Source organism: Cryptomeria japonica, chromosome 3 (assembly GCF_030272615.1).
Source record: "Cryptomeria japonica chromosome 3, Sugi_1.0, whole genome shotgun sequence".
NCBI lineage: Eukaryota > Viridiplantae > Streptophyta > Pinopsida > Cupressales > Cupressaceae > Cryptomeria > Cryptomeria japonica.
In genome coordinates, this window is record NC_081407.1 from 234,089,049 (window position 1) to 234,106,217 (window position 17,169).

General features: G+C 35.0%; 1 protein-coding gene across 2 annotated transcripts in view; it reads right to left on the reverse strand.

The window, feature by feature from the left end:
- LOC131067226 (DNA gyrase subunit A, chloroplastic/mitochondrial) overlaps positions 1-17,169 on the reverse strand; it is a 225,220-nt gene that overhangs the window by 86,025 nt on the left and 122,026 nt on the right. For both annotated transcript variants that reach the window (XM_059218196.1, XM_058002183.2), the window contains exons 14-15: positions 16,314-16,400; positions 15,963-16,056 (exon numbers count right to left, since the gene is read on the reverse strand). In XM_059218196.1, the coding sequence (XP_059074179.1) occupies positions 15,963-16,056; positions 16,314-16,400 (181 nt within the window). The remainder of the gene's footprint in view (positions 1-15,962; positions 16,057-16,313; positions 16,401-17,169) is intronic.

A 17,169-nucleotide genomic window follows, 5' to 3' on the forward strand; every position in this document is an offset into this window, starting at 1 on the left:
GTAAGGATGAATCTGGGCCACTTATTTAGATTAGATCTTGGCCATTCATCCATTTTTGGAAACCTATTTAAGGGGACTGGTTTTCCCTCATTTAAGAGGAAGTTCTTGAATTGTTGCGAAAGCTCTGAAGAAATTTTGCAGGAATTAATAGAATGGATTAAAATTACCTTCAAATTTCCTTGTGAGTGCATGGTCTCCTTCTTCATTCAAATTAGAAAGCTTTTAAATTATGTCTGTTCATTTTGCACAGCAGTTCTTACCAAGCATCTGATAGAACCTTCACAGTCCATACCATTAGAGGATAGCTGATTGCTTTTTCCTTTCTGCATGGTTAATCTGGGCTATTTTATGATTCAGTTCGATTATCAAATATATACATATAATGAATGTAGAAGTTCTAATATGGTATTTGGTAATATGAAAATCTGGTTTCTCCTTTGAAGATTGCACTAAGTTTATGCAAACATTGTGTCTAAATGACTGATGATGCTTAATTTAGTTTCCTGGAGGTGTCTGTCTGCTTGGGTAAATCTGTTGTCCTAGTTAACATTTACAGTTCTCTTTCTCCCTACCCTTCCTTTCTTTCCTCCCAATTTTATCCCCTTTTTTTCTAGAAATCTGCAGTCTTGCTAAATCAGCTTCAAATTAACCAACATCACTTGAAAGAAAACCAAAAGAAGTCCCTGGGAATTCGTACATGGAATTGCCAATCAAACGTAAGCCCCCTTGTGTTTCCAGCAAAAAAACATATCAAACCACTGAGAGATCCCGCAGTGAAGACCTGACAAAAGAAACCTTGAGGTTATCTCCATTGATCAAATCGTAGAAAATAGCATTAGGGATTCCCTTATTTCAAGAGAGGGTAGGATACTCAGTGAGTTCATTCTATTCTGCGTTGGGAATATGGAGTTTGCAGCGATGCGATTTCATCCACGTCAACACTATGTTACAACACACTCTGTAGATATTTGTACATTGCTTTAAACAAACCTCAATAAGAATAAGTTTGGCCTCAATTTTCTTTTTCTCTGTTTCTATGATTTGATCAAAAGTTCCTCTTTTAGTTGTGGTAAACCTCTCTAAAGCCTGTCAGTTTGCAATCTGCCTCAGTGATTGAAAATTGTTAGAAATATGTTTTGTTAGAGTCTTGAGCTTGCCAGAAGGGCTTGCTCCATCTTCAATCTTACAGTCAAGTATTAATTTGTGCAGCACTATAATGGATTCATCCATTATTCCTTTGTTTGCAGTACCCTCCTTCAGTAATTTCTGAGTAGCCATCATCATCAACTCAGTTGGACTCATCTCAATGACTGATTTCTTCTCAACCTGAGAAGTGTCAATTGCCAAAAGCTTTGTCGGAGAGTCAATATTGATGGCCGGTATAAAATCAGTTTCCTTTACCTTATGCTCTTCAACACTGGTGGCTTCGCCACTTGGTGCAATGTCAGTTACTACCGGTGGAGTATTATCCACAATGTTTCCTGTAACCTGTACATTTTCTTCCTCAAAAATGGTTTCAGCCGGTACTGTACACTCTCCTTAGCCGATTCAGTTTGTATTTCTATAGTTACTGTCGGTTTAGTCAAAATTGGAGTTGAACTACCCAAAATACCTTTCCCTTTTGACTTGTTAGGAATGGTGGAAGATGTAGCCTTAACAAACTCTTCCTCAAATGTAAGAAAATCTAGATTTTTCTGGAAGAATTTTGTCCAACCCTCACTGGTTTCATTAATCACTTCATTTACTCTGCCCATCATAAGGCTTATCTATCGGGGTTTGCTATTATAAACTGTCCTATTAGCAACATCTATTCATCTTTTCATTTCATCATTACTAATAGCACCACATAGAGTCAAAAGTTCTACCTCTTTTATCTCCCTATCCCTCTTGACAGCGTCAAGTCTTCTCGCATCAAGTTTATTATACAAAGATAGAGGTATCTCATTCAAAATTTCTACTAAGGCTTTCTTATAAATGTCTATATGTAACAAAATAGCCTCTTCTATCTCATTTTACTCATTTTCTTCTAAGTTCTCATAACAGATAGATACATTTTTCAAAATTCCATGTTTTGTGATTTCATCTATTAGCTCAACAAAGGTCATTCTAGCCTTACCGGTTTCAGTATCATCACCCTTCTTTTTGCTTGGGGTTGTCGGAGTAGATGGGACTGGTTTCCTCTTTTGTGTAGGCTTCCTTGTCGGAGCTGGAGGTGCAGTAGGTTTTGTTCCACTTCTGACAAGTCTCCTCCTAGGCTCTTTACTTCCAGAGTACTAGCCACTACCGGTTCTCCTGTCGGTTTTGATCCAGAACCCTTTTCAGTGTCTATTCTGTGCAAGACATTTTGCACAAAAGTAGACATCTCTATTTTCTTCTCCCTTCTCTTCCTAATAAAACCAGTTTTGACTTCAAAATCCTTCTCTTGTGTCGTGCCAAAATGCTTTGTTTTATCATCCTATGGGGCATCTAAAAACATTTTTGCATAGAGGTCCAGGATGTTGTCATCCACCTCATATCCAAGCTTTGTGACCCAAATTGTCCTTGGTTCAACTGCCTCCATAAGGGTTTCATCAGTCTTCACCATGAAATAAATATCAGTGGAGTATTTCTCCAAAATGTTCTTTAATAACCTCTCTCTCTGCCTCATGTTTTCCTGAAATGATTTGAAGTACCCCCAAAGTTTTTCATCTCTGTCGATACCAAGACCGGTGACAGCTTCCTTTATCTACACACCTACCGGTATGTCATGAGCCCAATGCTTCTTGCCAAGACCAAGTAGCTCATTAATAAAGTAAAGCATCAAACATACAATGAGATTACCATATCTGAAAGTTCCTTTCTTGACTCCCTTAATCTTTCCAAGATTTATCACTAACAAACTCCTCAACCATTCACATAAATCATACTTTGCATCATTCCTTAACATCTGATATGTGGCATGAATGCATGAACTAGAAATGGAATTCAATCGGCTAGATTGAGTTACCTTGTAACCAATTACCATACTTGCAAATTTCACATCAATGTCGGTGATTGTGTTGATCCTCATTGATCTGTAATCATGAGTTGCATCCGTGAGTTTCTCGACCTTTGAGTTGGAAATTTTCTTGCTAAGTTCTTGTCCGACCTTGGGTAAGCCGGTGACCGCTTGAATAGCCTCCTTGGTAATCATGTAATGCCGATCCAACCAGATAAACTCGTCATGAACCCTGCTTAGAACATATCTGATGACCTCATCCTTGAATTCTAGAATGTACAGAATACCAGTTAACCCTAGATCCTCAATTGTTTTGAATTCCGGTTTGATGGTTCTGGAGTTGCCCAGTAACAAGGATTGATACATGCTTTTTATCTCCTTTGTGCCTAGATCGTCCACGGTGCAGTGAATGTATGCCCTTACATCTTCAACATACATCACGTCATCAGGAACCCTAGAAAATGCTCCAACAGAGTCTTCCTTCTTAGCAATTTGGGGAACCTCCTTGAATATGAGCCTCAACTTATCCTTAACTTCTACAACAGCGGGGTTTGCAATGAAAGTAGGAGCTGAAGATCCAAATGCCATATTGAAGATTACTTGAAAGTGAACATCGGTTGGAAGATTGAGTGCCTCTTAGATAACTGCTCGAAATCCTTTCCCAATGCCTTTGCACGCTCTCAATTCGCGTGAAATTCGCCTTTTCTTCACTCTGAATGCTTGAATGCTCAGGCGAGTGAAAATGAATTCACTTACCCAATTTATCAGCGAATAAAACCCTAATCTTTCTCTATAATAAATGCTTCGCGAAGAACCCTACCGGATGTCGGTTTCACAGTCTTGTATCCGGTGAACCTTCGTCAATGATGAACAAAACTCTCCAGATCTCCTTAGATCTCCTCCGAGGTAATATGCAAGATTTTGCAATGACTTTGCCAACCCCTAAGGCTTATGCCTCAGTTACCACTGGAATTTCCTATCATGGAGGAATACCCTGTTCTACCGGTGGTTTCTGGTGTAGATACATCTCCACTTGGTCCTTTAGATTTTCGAACCCATCTCTTGGTGTGATCTTGTTGTATTTCATCTACCTTCTGCTTTAATTTCCTATTACCTTTATCATTGCTAACCGGTTGAGTCTTGCTTCTGTAGTGCTTAGCAATATGACCTATTTTGTTGCATTCAGAACATGTAACATTGTTCTTCTTAATTGCTTTGACAAACCCGGTATCATTCCTTCACCTACAGTGATTAGCAAAGTGTCCAATCTTTCCAGATGCATGACATTTAACATTCATTTTGCAGTCTTCTGACTTATGACCATACTTCTTGCAATTTGTGCATTGACCGAGAACAAAATTGTAGTTTTCATTTCCTCTATTTCTATGTTGTTTAGCCAGATGCCCAAATTTATTGCAAACAAAACATCTACCATTGAATTTATAAGCATTAGATTGCCTTACTGGATTCCTATGTTCTGATGAGTTCTGCACACCGGTTGTCTGATGTGCAGTACCAAAGCTTTCACCTTGTACAAATCCAAGTCCTCTAGAATCATCAGTATGTCTTTCTCTTTTCAACAAGTCATCCAGTTGTGCAACACTGATGCTAAACTTTTCTTTGTACTCACTTGCAGTAGTCAGATCATCTCTCAGAGATATTACTTGTCTTTAAAGTTCTTGTTCATTATTCCGGGATTGCACCAAACTAGTTTTCAACATATCATTCTCATGAGCCAATCTGTCACATTCCTCAGATTTGTTCTTCAGAGATGTAGCAAGATTTTCTACTTTCTTTTTTCTATCCTCAATATCCTTAGACATCCTCATTGTCAGGTCTTGCATGAACATGTTTGCTTTAATCAGTTTTTGACATTGTTCCTTAAGAGTATTATCATCATCTTGTTTTTACAATAGTTCCTTCCTTCTTGCTTGAGCAGATGATAACCTTTCTTACAGGACAAGAATGAATTCATTTGCATAATTCAATTCATCTTGCAGTTTCAAGTTCTTCATCCTTTCAACATCATAATCCTCAAGAGCCATCTCAAGTTGCTTCTCCATAGCCATGCCTAAAGATTTTGGTTTCAGGATCTTCCTCAAGCTATTAAACTTCCTTCGAGGTACCAAGCTTTGATACCAATTGTTGGGATCCAAGAACAGTGAGAGGGGGGGATGAATCAGTGTTTTTGTCGGTAACACAAGATTTTATGCTTTTATACCAAACACATATAAACTAGTAAACAAATAAGCATACAACTTGAAGCAAATGAAACATCCACATAAATGAACACCATAACACACAAAATTTATACGTGAAAAACCTGAATGAGGAAAAACCACGGTGGAATTTGTGACCCATAATATCAATTCACCGGCCATATGAAAGATATTACATATATTCGGGGCCTACACTTGTAGAAGGCACACTGCCTAGACCACACTGCTCATCACTAAAGAGCCTCACTGACTACAAGCTTCTGCTGAAGAAAAACAATCAAAGTGAACTCACAAAATGCATCTGCTATGCCAAACAAAGTTTCGGTTATAGCTCTGCTCTATACCGGTTCATAAACCCTGAACACTACTACCAGTATTACCTTCCCTCCAAGAATGTCTTACAAAACATTGCATGATACAACATTCACATACAAATGATCTTCGCATTTCACAATCCTTATCCACAAGTTCTATCCTCGCATAACACTATAACACATCCCATATATATCTCATAATGTCCTAACATACTGACATACATACCCATTACAAAATATATGCCTTATGTCGGCTTACAATGCATTACAAGAGATATAAAATGTCGGCTTTATACAATAATTACAAAATGATTTTCTAAATAAATCTTCCTTGATGTCGGCTTCCTGAAGTGTTTGATGTCGGTGTCGGTGTCGATGTCGGTGTAGCCCTGAATGCTCCAAAGCCGGTGTCCGTCAGTGAATGCCTCATAATGTCGGTAAATGATTCCATCAAGTCTTGTTGCCATCAATGACAACAAAATGAATCCAATGAATGTCAATTGCCAACACTTGCATCCACTACACGACAAGCTGGCAAGATCACCAACTCTGATACAATAAACTATGTTTAATCATAACGACTCCACTATCAAAAGAAACTCTAGAAACTTCAAAAACTTAGTAAGACATGAAAACAACTACAATAAACATGTTTGCATTTAAGTAGCATAAAAGAAAAAAGAATATATCATCCAAGTAAAAATCTAATCCATCGATAAAAGAGAAACTATTTCTCATTACTTGGTAAGAATATGTTAATGAATTATGCATTTTCAAAGATCCAAGGTACAAAACCAAGTCACATTCAAAAGATTTTCAATTAAAGCAAACCTTAAAATTAAGTCAAAGTAAAGTAGAAGTAGAAGATAGACACAAAACACACTTTAGAATAGATATGCATGATATCAAAATAAGAAAACAAAATCACAATGACCAAAATTTTGATGTCACAGATATTAGACATCTCGGTGCAATATTGGGTTACATATAAACATTAGGCTGATCTTTTTATGCAGGCAAGGGTTTTTGTACTACAACCTGAGAAAATGATAAAATGCCATGAAGACAAAAGATGATCTCCACAAAATATTACCTCTTCACTTCTAGTAATGAGATTATGTAAAAAATGAAACTATAGCATTGTCAAATTCATCAAGCAAAGCAATGATATGATAGAGTGCCTCAATTAGCATTAAAATCATGCCATTTAGCCAAGAATATAGATTATTTCTTTTCAGAGAACTAATTTACAAGGCTATCGTTGTAGAAAAATATAGACCATCAAATGCTGTTTAGACCAAATAACCAACCAATATTCACAGTAGCAATTTAGTTGTGTACAAAATTAAGATAAGACGGAGAAACAAAATGAAACCATGATAAGGTAATCATATAATAAGAAGTAGACACAGTGACCTAAAATATAACCTCAGAATATAGACCATTCACCTTTCAAAATAGTAAAATGCTTTCCTTATATGAAAGCCTCACCAAAATAAAATAGATTTAACTATTTTTATCATGTTAATTTAAACTGAAAGATCTTTGTGACATGCACATTGAAAATTTTATTTAACATTCAATGAAGATAAGAAGTACACACAAAATTAAACCATGGGTGAGAGCATATCGACGGTATTGACAGAAATCCTAGCATTTGAATATAGATAAAATTACGCCATGATAAAGTAGACACAAAATATAAAGTATGAACAGCAAGCGAAGATATAATGTGAAAATATAGATCTAGTTGTGCGTTCTAACCATGATAAACTAGGCATGCCTTCTATGCATGTCCTGACGATTTTCAGTTTGTAGTTGAACCCTAAAAATATCACATAATTGACATATTCAAACACCATTTCACAGGTTCAAAGAGTTTCACAAGTTGATGGGAGATTGATTAAGGTTTTACATGCAATTTAAATGCAATTCTTTTGTGATTTCAATGCAAAAAAATTGTCCAAATTTGTAGGCAATGATTTTTTGGAGGGAAAAATCGTATGCAAGAAATATTCGCAAAAAAATTCCGTATAATCGAGCTTTTTTGAAGGTTTTTAGGTCTTCCCTCTCAACAATCAAGTGCTCTTATGAACCTAATTAAATAATCAATACAACATAGCTTTCCTTTCTATTATTTGACATGTATTAATTACCATGACTTAGGAAACCTACATAAATGATCACTTTGTGTTTGGTATCACTTTAATGCTTCTTTAAGCATAACATGGTTCACTGCAGCACTTCTTTTTCAGTCTTTTATTTTGTAAAAGACAATTTACATTGAAAAATGAAATGTCAATTACAAAAAGTGAAGATCTCTAACAAACTATGTACCTTGGTGATGCATCCTTTTTTTTTCTAAAATGCAAGATTATCTACGAGATATGTATTGATGAGGTGAAATGTCAAGAGGATGATTGGCCATCCTTGAGATAGCCAAGGACAGCTAACACATCCCTTGAGTCAGCATCAATGTGTATCTATTTCTTTGACATATGAATCAATTGGCAGGCTGCAAAGGGGGCAAAAATCACAAAAGCAATTAGCATAACAAACATTGAAAGCTACATAATTCATATGTATTGTCCCCTTTTTGGATTTTTTTAAATTGCGAGTTTTTTTTGTTTTTTTCTCATTTATGAAAAGAAATGGGAACTGAAACATCAAATTGAACCTGAAAATAATGTTGCCCACAACTACAAATGACAAGAGATTAATATATCAAACCTTGAATTGCAAACAACCAACAACTATGAAAACCTTAAGATATCCAATATGCTCAGATCTCAATTATAAGAGTCAAATACATCAAAAAAAATTCCAGATTATGACTGAAAAAAATAACTATTGGAAAACCAGTGAGAGTAATTTTATTCAATTGTAGCAGATGGAAACAAGGTACAATGCTCAACAAAAGATATTGGAAACATAAATTCAAAACTACAATAACTTATTTCTCATTCGCAAGGCTCATTGATATTTCAAACCAATGACCAATTTGTTTGACTGAAAAATGAGAACTAACAATAGCACAGCTGCCTCACACCAAGCAGACCCCTAAATGGATGGTGAACAGTAATAATCTGCTGGTTTCATCTACTGTCAATTCTAAGCATTTCAATCTCAAAAATTCCAAACCCTCATCAAATCCATAAACAATTTGAACTAAAATAAAATTCCAAGACATTTTGTACCCAAAATGAGCTTGTTTTCAACAGATTCAGCAACATAGAGAAAATATGAGACTATTTGGTGCATATTTTACCAGAGGTGCAACTAATAACTGCAATATTACATTTGTATTGTTGCCTAATAAAATCTGAAAAAAAAAAAAACTCTCTAATTCCTTATTGATGGCCTAATACATAGAGACGATGGTTTCTCATCCCTAATGAAGGCCTTAGAAACATCATTTTAGACAAGCTGTCTATTTATAAGGCCATCAAGGAGGGGATATTTTCTTCATCTCATTGCATTCTAACAAGAACAACTCCTGAACAGGGTAAACAAATATATATGTTACTTAAAACTTAAGTTTCATAACTTTAAATTTGTAATTTAAGTTTATTTAATTAAAAAGATACAAATGTTGTCATTGCAAATTTCTGGTGAGAAGGATATGGTATAGAAACACCTAATCCTCAAACGTATACCATCTATATTTTGTTAGAATCTTCTAATGCTTCTAGATGTGAGCACAAGTGGAGCTCATTTCAAATCATTCTAAAAAAAAATTTATGGACCAGGTGGATTCAAAAGCACCTAAATACCTTGTTTTTATTTAGAACGAACTTCGTCTATGAGACAAAAAGGTGGATGGAGAGGAGACATGACTTATATCACATTGATCTATATTCAAATAGGATTGTCGATGATATAGGGCACATGCTTTTTATAGATGAGAATCAAGATCATTGATAATGAGAGGTAGGCAGCAAATCTGCTGAATAATGATGTTGTTCATCATTAAGAATCATTAGCATATAATTTGATATGACGCACACAGCTGCTCACAAGCATTAGTCAAAAATTAACATGAATTTATAGATTTAAGCATATGAAACTATGATGTGCACCCCACTTATTTTGCAATCTACAAATATAAGGAAAGCTATTTTTGAGTTCTCTAAATTCCATGTGATAAATAATTATAAAGATTATTTTGCATATTTATATGGTTTTAATGTTTGAAACTTTGAAACTTACCTGACATTTTGCCACAGTCTTCAGGTTTTTTAACAATGGGAAAGATGATGTAAGTCTTTAGCCTTATATGAACGTGTCCATACTCGTAACAAAACAAAAATTTCCATATATTGGAAATGTTTACACATTTTAATATTTCGGAAGCAAATTCATTTTTTCATGTTTGGAAAATATATCCCTCCAATTATAGAGGTTTCAGAAATTATAAAGTTCAATGTTTCTCCTAGGAGTGGTTCTACATTGACCATTTTTTGTGTGTACTAGAAAAAAAGTCTAAAAGATCAGCCCAATTTTAACTCTACATACTATATTGGGATGTGGCCTTAGTTTTGTGACAGATTTCTTTTACAAGTATCTCCATGTTTTTTGTACAATTGGCACAAGCAAAAATAGGTGGACTACATTTCCATCACCTTGCTGCAGCAAATATATGGTTTGGCCTAGCATTTAATGTTACAACCACATAATGCACTAAAAACAAGATTATAAATAGGATCTTCAATTTCATTTCCATTGTTGAGAGCGTAGCTTACAAACTTGCCAAAAGCTCACCGAGTTCCTTATTCAAACGAGTACTCACAAATTGAGATGTGACAAGAAAAATTACAGAATACTCACCAAGTTTTTCATCAAAAAATCTCAAGGGGAAAAGCTTGGAAGCAAGAATACAGTTTAAATGTTGTTTAAAAGTTGAAAAGACACATTTTTCTGGTCTATTTGACCCTACATGATGTACCTAAGCATCACAAAGAAATTGTGCATCCTTAAGAGCAATTTGAAAGGATTCCTAGTTAATTTGCAGCACAGAATTGAAAATGTTCTGTTTCCAGATTAGTAAATTTTTTTCATTAATTTCCAAGATATAAGTTACTTCTAGCATGTTAATAATAGATTTCTAAACATTATTACAATTTTAGTTGCAATGAATTCGATTTTTGAAAATTTTACTACTCACTTAAACTAACTTTTTGAATGCATGTGCTGCTTTTTTCCCTTGAACAAAAGGTTTTAAAATTTTGAGACAAAAGAATGATTTTCCAGATAGTTTAATTAATGCCATACCACATTGCTATTGAACTACTATATTACAATCATAAAGCAAGATTTATATATGAATTTTATTTCATATATTTTAGAGTTGAAATATTATAAGCATTTTATGGGGAAGCTCTTTGCTTCGCCACTAGCCATCCGAGGAAGATGTGCTCATTTACTGGGTGACAAAATCATGTCTTCTGTCTTACAAGTTAAATATTCGGACTCGTAATATAATATTGCTTGCTTGCAAACACTTGAAAATCTTATTTGCAGGTTCTTAGTGGAACATAAGATGGAAATACCTCAAACCTTCAAAAGCTAACCCTCTACATTTTCTCTCAAACTTGTCACACTTTTGCCTATGAAAGTAATTGGAGTTTGTTCACACCATTCACATAATCAAGACTAATAACTCATTGCTGTTTCACTGACCGAGATTTCATGCAATACATCCTCTTACTTTGCACAACCAGGATACAAGACAAATCAAAGGAGTTTATTGATTTGGACTAGATTGATCGCTGTAGTGATTGGACCATGTACAATGAAAAGCTTTTGTCATTTACTGAGCAGAATGTTGCTTTTGAGCAGAAAGTTATAGATGATTTAACTACAGCAGAGTTGAATGATATTGGCTTGGATGACACTGATGTGCCAAATTAGTCATTGCCATCTAGTAGCAAGGTAAAGCCATAACGGCAGCCCTCTTAACCGAGTGAGAAGCCACAAACAAGTGCAAGGATTCAACCCTCTTCCCAGTTTTTTAATAGAATGAGGATAAATAAATTGTAAAATATTGTAATTTGTATGCCACCTAGATGTGCAATTTATGATGATTTTAAAACACAATCATCAAAAATTCATAACAGTTATGAGCTGGCAATTCAATCCACATGATGATGCTATTTTGTATTCTATTTCTACTCAAATCTAATAGAAAAACACTTCCCAAAACTTTTATGGCCTCGTAGGATACATTGTTTCTAATGATTTTGCATAAAATTTGTGTTAACAAAAAAATTTAAATAGACCTTTTAGTTCTCGATTTTTCATCGAATTGAAAATTTGTGGTCTGCCGACTTCAAGTTTACAAACTATGCTTCAAAGACCAATATTGAGAAGCTATTGGAATTTATTAGATTGATTTTTTTTTTTTGAGAACAATTTGACAAGCAAGGATTGATATAATGTGAATTCAATTTATTTACATCCACCAATGAGTACCAAGCTGGTGACTCAATTATATGCCCAGCATGGTTGAAGTCCTACAATTCAACCAAAGGTTGAAGTGACAAGAGGTTGCAATGGGGGCTATTAGAGCCCCACTGTACCCTGAAGGTGTTTTGGTGAGAACATTACGCAGAGCGAATAAAACATTTGTAATTGCTATTTATAGCAATTTGACATGTAGTTGCATAAGTCAAATAGAAGTCTTATGGAATGTGAAGTTTTGTTTTTTTTTACATTTTTTTAAGATTGTTGTAACAACATATTTTCTATGTAACCTGGGGACGCGTCCCCAAGCTAAAATCCCCCGTTCCCATAACTAGGACGTTTCAGGAACTTGGGGAAGGCCAAGGGACATCCCCCCGCCGTCCCCAAAATTGCAAAATCCGCGGAAAACGTCCCAGAAACTTGGGGACGTCAATGATTCTCAAAGGGGAAGTCCCCCCGTGCCCAATATGGTCTAAATCACTTCCAAAAGCACTTAGAAATAATGAGCAGCACCCTAGTAATAAATTTCACAAACACCTAGAACTCGATAGTGCTTAAAAAAGTGGTTGCAGGTCTACAATATTGGACTTTTCACAAATATGAAAGGTAAACAGGTCTGAATCATATCCAAAAGCACTCAAAAATATGAATAATAGCTTGGTATAGAATTTCACAAACACCCAAAACTTTGTAGTGCATAAATGTAATGTCCCTACTAGTTAGAGATCACTGTCTTGCAAAACAGATTGTTAGAATACAACAAATATATCACTGTCTTTGCAATTAAACTTCAATTACTTAATTAACACAAATGTCAATTCATTTTTAATAAAAAGGATACGAGTGCAGTACTGGGACATGTCCTTAGGCGGCTGTGAAACTCGCCTTCTTGCAACCCATCTTGGTTCCAATCCATACGAGGAAATCGAAGGTTAATTCGATTCCTGTCTTGGATGTAATTTCTTACACCCAAGCCATACCAGGGAATTGAAGGTTAATTCAATTTCTGTCTTGGATGTCCTTAGGCGGCTGTGAAGCTCGCCTTCTTGCAACCCATCTTGGTTCCAATCCATACAAGGAAATCGAAGCTTAATTCGATTCCTGTCTTGGATGTAATTTCTTACACCCAAGCCATACCAGGAAATTGAAGGTTAATTCAATTTCTGTCTTGGATGTAATTTCTTACACCCAAGCCATACCAACAAATCGAAAGTTAATTCGATTCCTGTCTTGGATGTAATTTCTTACACCCAAGCCATACCAGGAAATCGAAAGTTAATTCGATTCCTGTCTTGGATGTAATTTCTTACACCCAAGCCATACCAAGGAAGACCATCATATATGATCAATTCCTTCCCTTGGATGATGCATCTCATCATCCAAGTCTACCAGAGAGGTCCGGCCAGATCCGTCTCTTCTTGGATGAACTTTGTCAACCAAGCCATAACATATGTGCATATACATATTCAGTATATACTGCCTACCAGGGAATATCATAATCCCTCCATTAGGCTAAGGGAATTTCCTCCCTATAGCCTCCATCATATAGTCACATTATTCATATTACATTTTACAATTCATTATCATTTTCCATTCCATAATTTACGTCCACACACATATATACCTTTTGACTCGTAACACCTCTTACCTGTACGCCGTTCGCAGCCTGTTGTTGAAGTTCGTAAACCGTAGTTTGCCGTCTGCATATTGAAGTTCGTAGTTTAGTTCGGTCCTTCCATCTTCGTCCTTTTCCGTATCCCCGACGTAGTCTCTGGTATCACCTTGAGCTGCCAGCAATAATGGTGTTGTCACTGACATATTCCATTTATGGGATTGTGCATACGATATTTGGGCCTTCCGCCTTACTAGAATTCTTTCCCCCAAAATCCGAAACAAGATATAAACCAATTCCCTCCCTTTTATAGAACGGATTTGATATTCATTATATACCTTTGGTTGGTAACATTTCTTGGGACACGTCTCTTCACAATAGATAGGCTCTCTTAAACCCATCGCACCCTTTCTCTAATTAAAGATTATGTGATCGCACCCTATGGATAATAATTCTCCAGCAAACTAATGAATTGCACCTCTTCATTATCTTTGACCAGATCGTATTATTGGATTTCACCTTAGTTACTTCACCGCGTCAACATATTGTATTACTTCAGAATTACGGTATCTTTGTATATCATTACTATGGTTTGTTCTAATACTTTAATATTGAGGTATCGATTTTGTCCAATAATCTCAATCTTTTAATAACTGCACTGGTACCTTAGCAGATCGTATTCCTTCCTTATGTCAGGATTAATATTTCATATCTATCGTATTATATTGCTATCTTTGCCAATATTATTTCTTGTTAGGCGCTGACTGGGACATAGTTGATTTCTTCACTTTAATTAGTTTTCAATTTCTTGTATAGTTATTCCATATGGTTGTAACAATATCTTGATATTGGGTAACAAGATTATGTCTTGTATCGGCTCTCAAGAGCCTGTTTGGAATAGGCCATAAAGTTCCTCACTGTATTATCAATCACGCCCATACTTCGTACAATGTTTGAGGGATTCATTTGAAATGTAAGTTCGTGACAACTGGTAGTACACACTCTTGTGACATTATATTTCTATGCTGATAGATTATTCACTAATTCTAATCAAATTTTTATTTGTTATTATTATTATTTATTAAATTATAGTTTGAAGTGGGGACATGACAATAAAGAAGCGGTTGTTCTTCATAACAGAAATGGAAGACTACCAAAATATCCTCCAACCAGAAAGAAACAATGAACTACATGCAAACAAGTGCTGGCATATTGGCAATGTATTTTCAATTATGAATGCATATTGAGTATTGACAATGAATTTTGAATTATGAATGCATATTGAGTATTGACAATGAATTCTGAACACAAATGTGGTATGTTAAGGTTCTATACCTGCTTTATCCATGTTTTCATATGAATATAATGTATATATACATGCTATATCTAGTTTACATATGAACATTTAAGATTTCCCAAAATGTTTTAAATTTTCCCTATATTTTATATAGCCGTCCCACAGCTGTTCCCAAAATTGGCAAAAAAATTTGCCGTCCCGGAAACTCGTCCTGCCCTCCCCTGCTGCCCCCATCCCGGAAACTCGGGGTAACATAGCATATTTTTTCTCAAAAATAAACTATGAAAGTCCTTTGTCCATGTTTTTTTTCCTAGTATAATTTTACCAATTTCTACATTTAAATTTGTGCGTTTTCTACTCATTGATTTTCTCTATTTAATTTGCAGTATCAATTTTCACAACAATGACTTGGGTGGTGAATTCTTCCCATAATTACCCTATACTTGGAGAAATAACATTTACTTTTCCATCATAGCTAGATGTAATTTTCAATACATTCACCTAACTTAGTTATTTTCAGACATTATTAAAATTTATTTCTTTATTCTCTCATCCTTAAATAGCATACTATTTAAATGTTTTATTTTTGTAAGACCCAAAATTCTATATACTAAAAAATTACCTGTAACTAAATGTCCCAGTCTAATCAGCATAAAAGTGTAGCTCCAAGTAGAAACCATCTTTCACCATGGCAAGACACAATTCAAAAGGAACAAAATCAAACCCTTCAAAATTGCATTGCTGTGAAAACAAGTCATGCTTTTGAATCAAAATATAAAGGAATAGAAACTGCACTTTACATAGCCAACGAACAAGCAAATGACCAAATCCTAAACTGTCACTGAAATAAAACCGTCCCTAATATTTCTTAGCTATTAGTTTTGTTAATTTAAAATAAATAGTGCAATGCATTTCATCATAAAGACAAACCATTACCCTTGCGCTACTCACAGCAGCTAATAAAAAAGAAAGTGTTTTAAGAGTCACCAAAAATGTAATTTTAACATGTCTCCAAAAATTTGCAAGGTTGTCAAATTATCACTTATAAAAATCATTAAAACAAAAAACTGTTAACACAGACCTTCCTTGAGAGCAGTGATTGTTTCAGAATGACTTCGAGATTCCCTAATAAGACTGATGATTCGGTCCAGGTTGCCCAAGCCTATTAAAATGCCCTGTATGACATATCACAACAATTAAATATAATTCACATTACCAGGAGAGAACCTGTGAGGGCAGAGGGAGGCTTCCCAATTTTGAATACCCAAAGCTACTTATAAGGCCGGTATGGTTGAGAAACCAAAAAGGATGACAAGCTGCACATGCTAAAATTCCAATAAAGGGGATCAAATCTTTCAAGCACAAATGGAAACACACCCTTCAAACCTAAGTTTGAAAGATATGGTCAGTTATTCAAAATATTAAAAATTACCTTCACAATATGATCTCTTTCTTCAGCCACTTTCAAAAGAAACTTTGCACGTCTTTCAACTACGGAGCATCTAAATTCTAGGAAAGCCTGAAGACATCAAAAAGAAATCAAAATTTGTTTATTGTGCTCTCAAATGATTAGATTTAAACTCACTCAAACAAAATAGAACACAAAAACAAATTCAAAAATCCCAAGAACAGCTTTCACTTATTTCTTTGACATATGAATTATGGTTTGAGTCACTTTTACTTCATATGAACTTTCATACTAGCTGTTTTGCTTCTTGAGAGAATGTGATAGCAAACTAGCAAGAACATTCTGCATTCACAGAAAGGTTATCCATTGGATGAGATAGAAAGTATGTAGGTCAATCACTGAAATATCGTGTTTTATTGTGGCTTTCGTTGTATTTTGGACTCAAAATGGTCCACTGCAATAGCAACCTCTAATAGTTGTATCCTTCTTTTTAAGAGATTTGTCTATGCTATTACGAAAGATGGATATTTCCTTTCAAAATTATTGTTTAATTTTTGGTATGGAATAATTTTTGTACTATTGATTGTGAAAATTCCATGAAAAGTTTGCTCCCTACTTGTCTGAATGGCTATTTATAAAATTCTACTAGGCTGCATTCGATGGGCATGACTGCAATAATCTATCGTTTGAAAATTCTCAGCTTTCATCAAGCCCAATTCTCTTTTCAGTTTTTCTGAATTTGCTTTTTGACATTCCTGTATTATATAAAGATACCATTTCAGTAGAACCAATTACGCTTTCCTTATTTTTACTTTTTATGGGTCTCAAATCCCTTAACCTCTGCAAATCCTCGCAATAGATAGACACACCCATGCATATG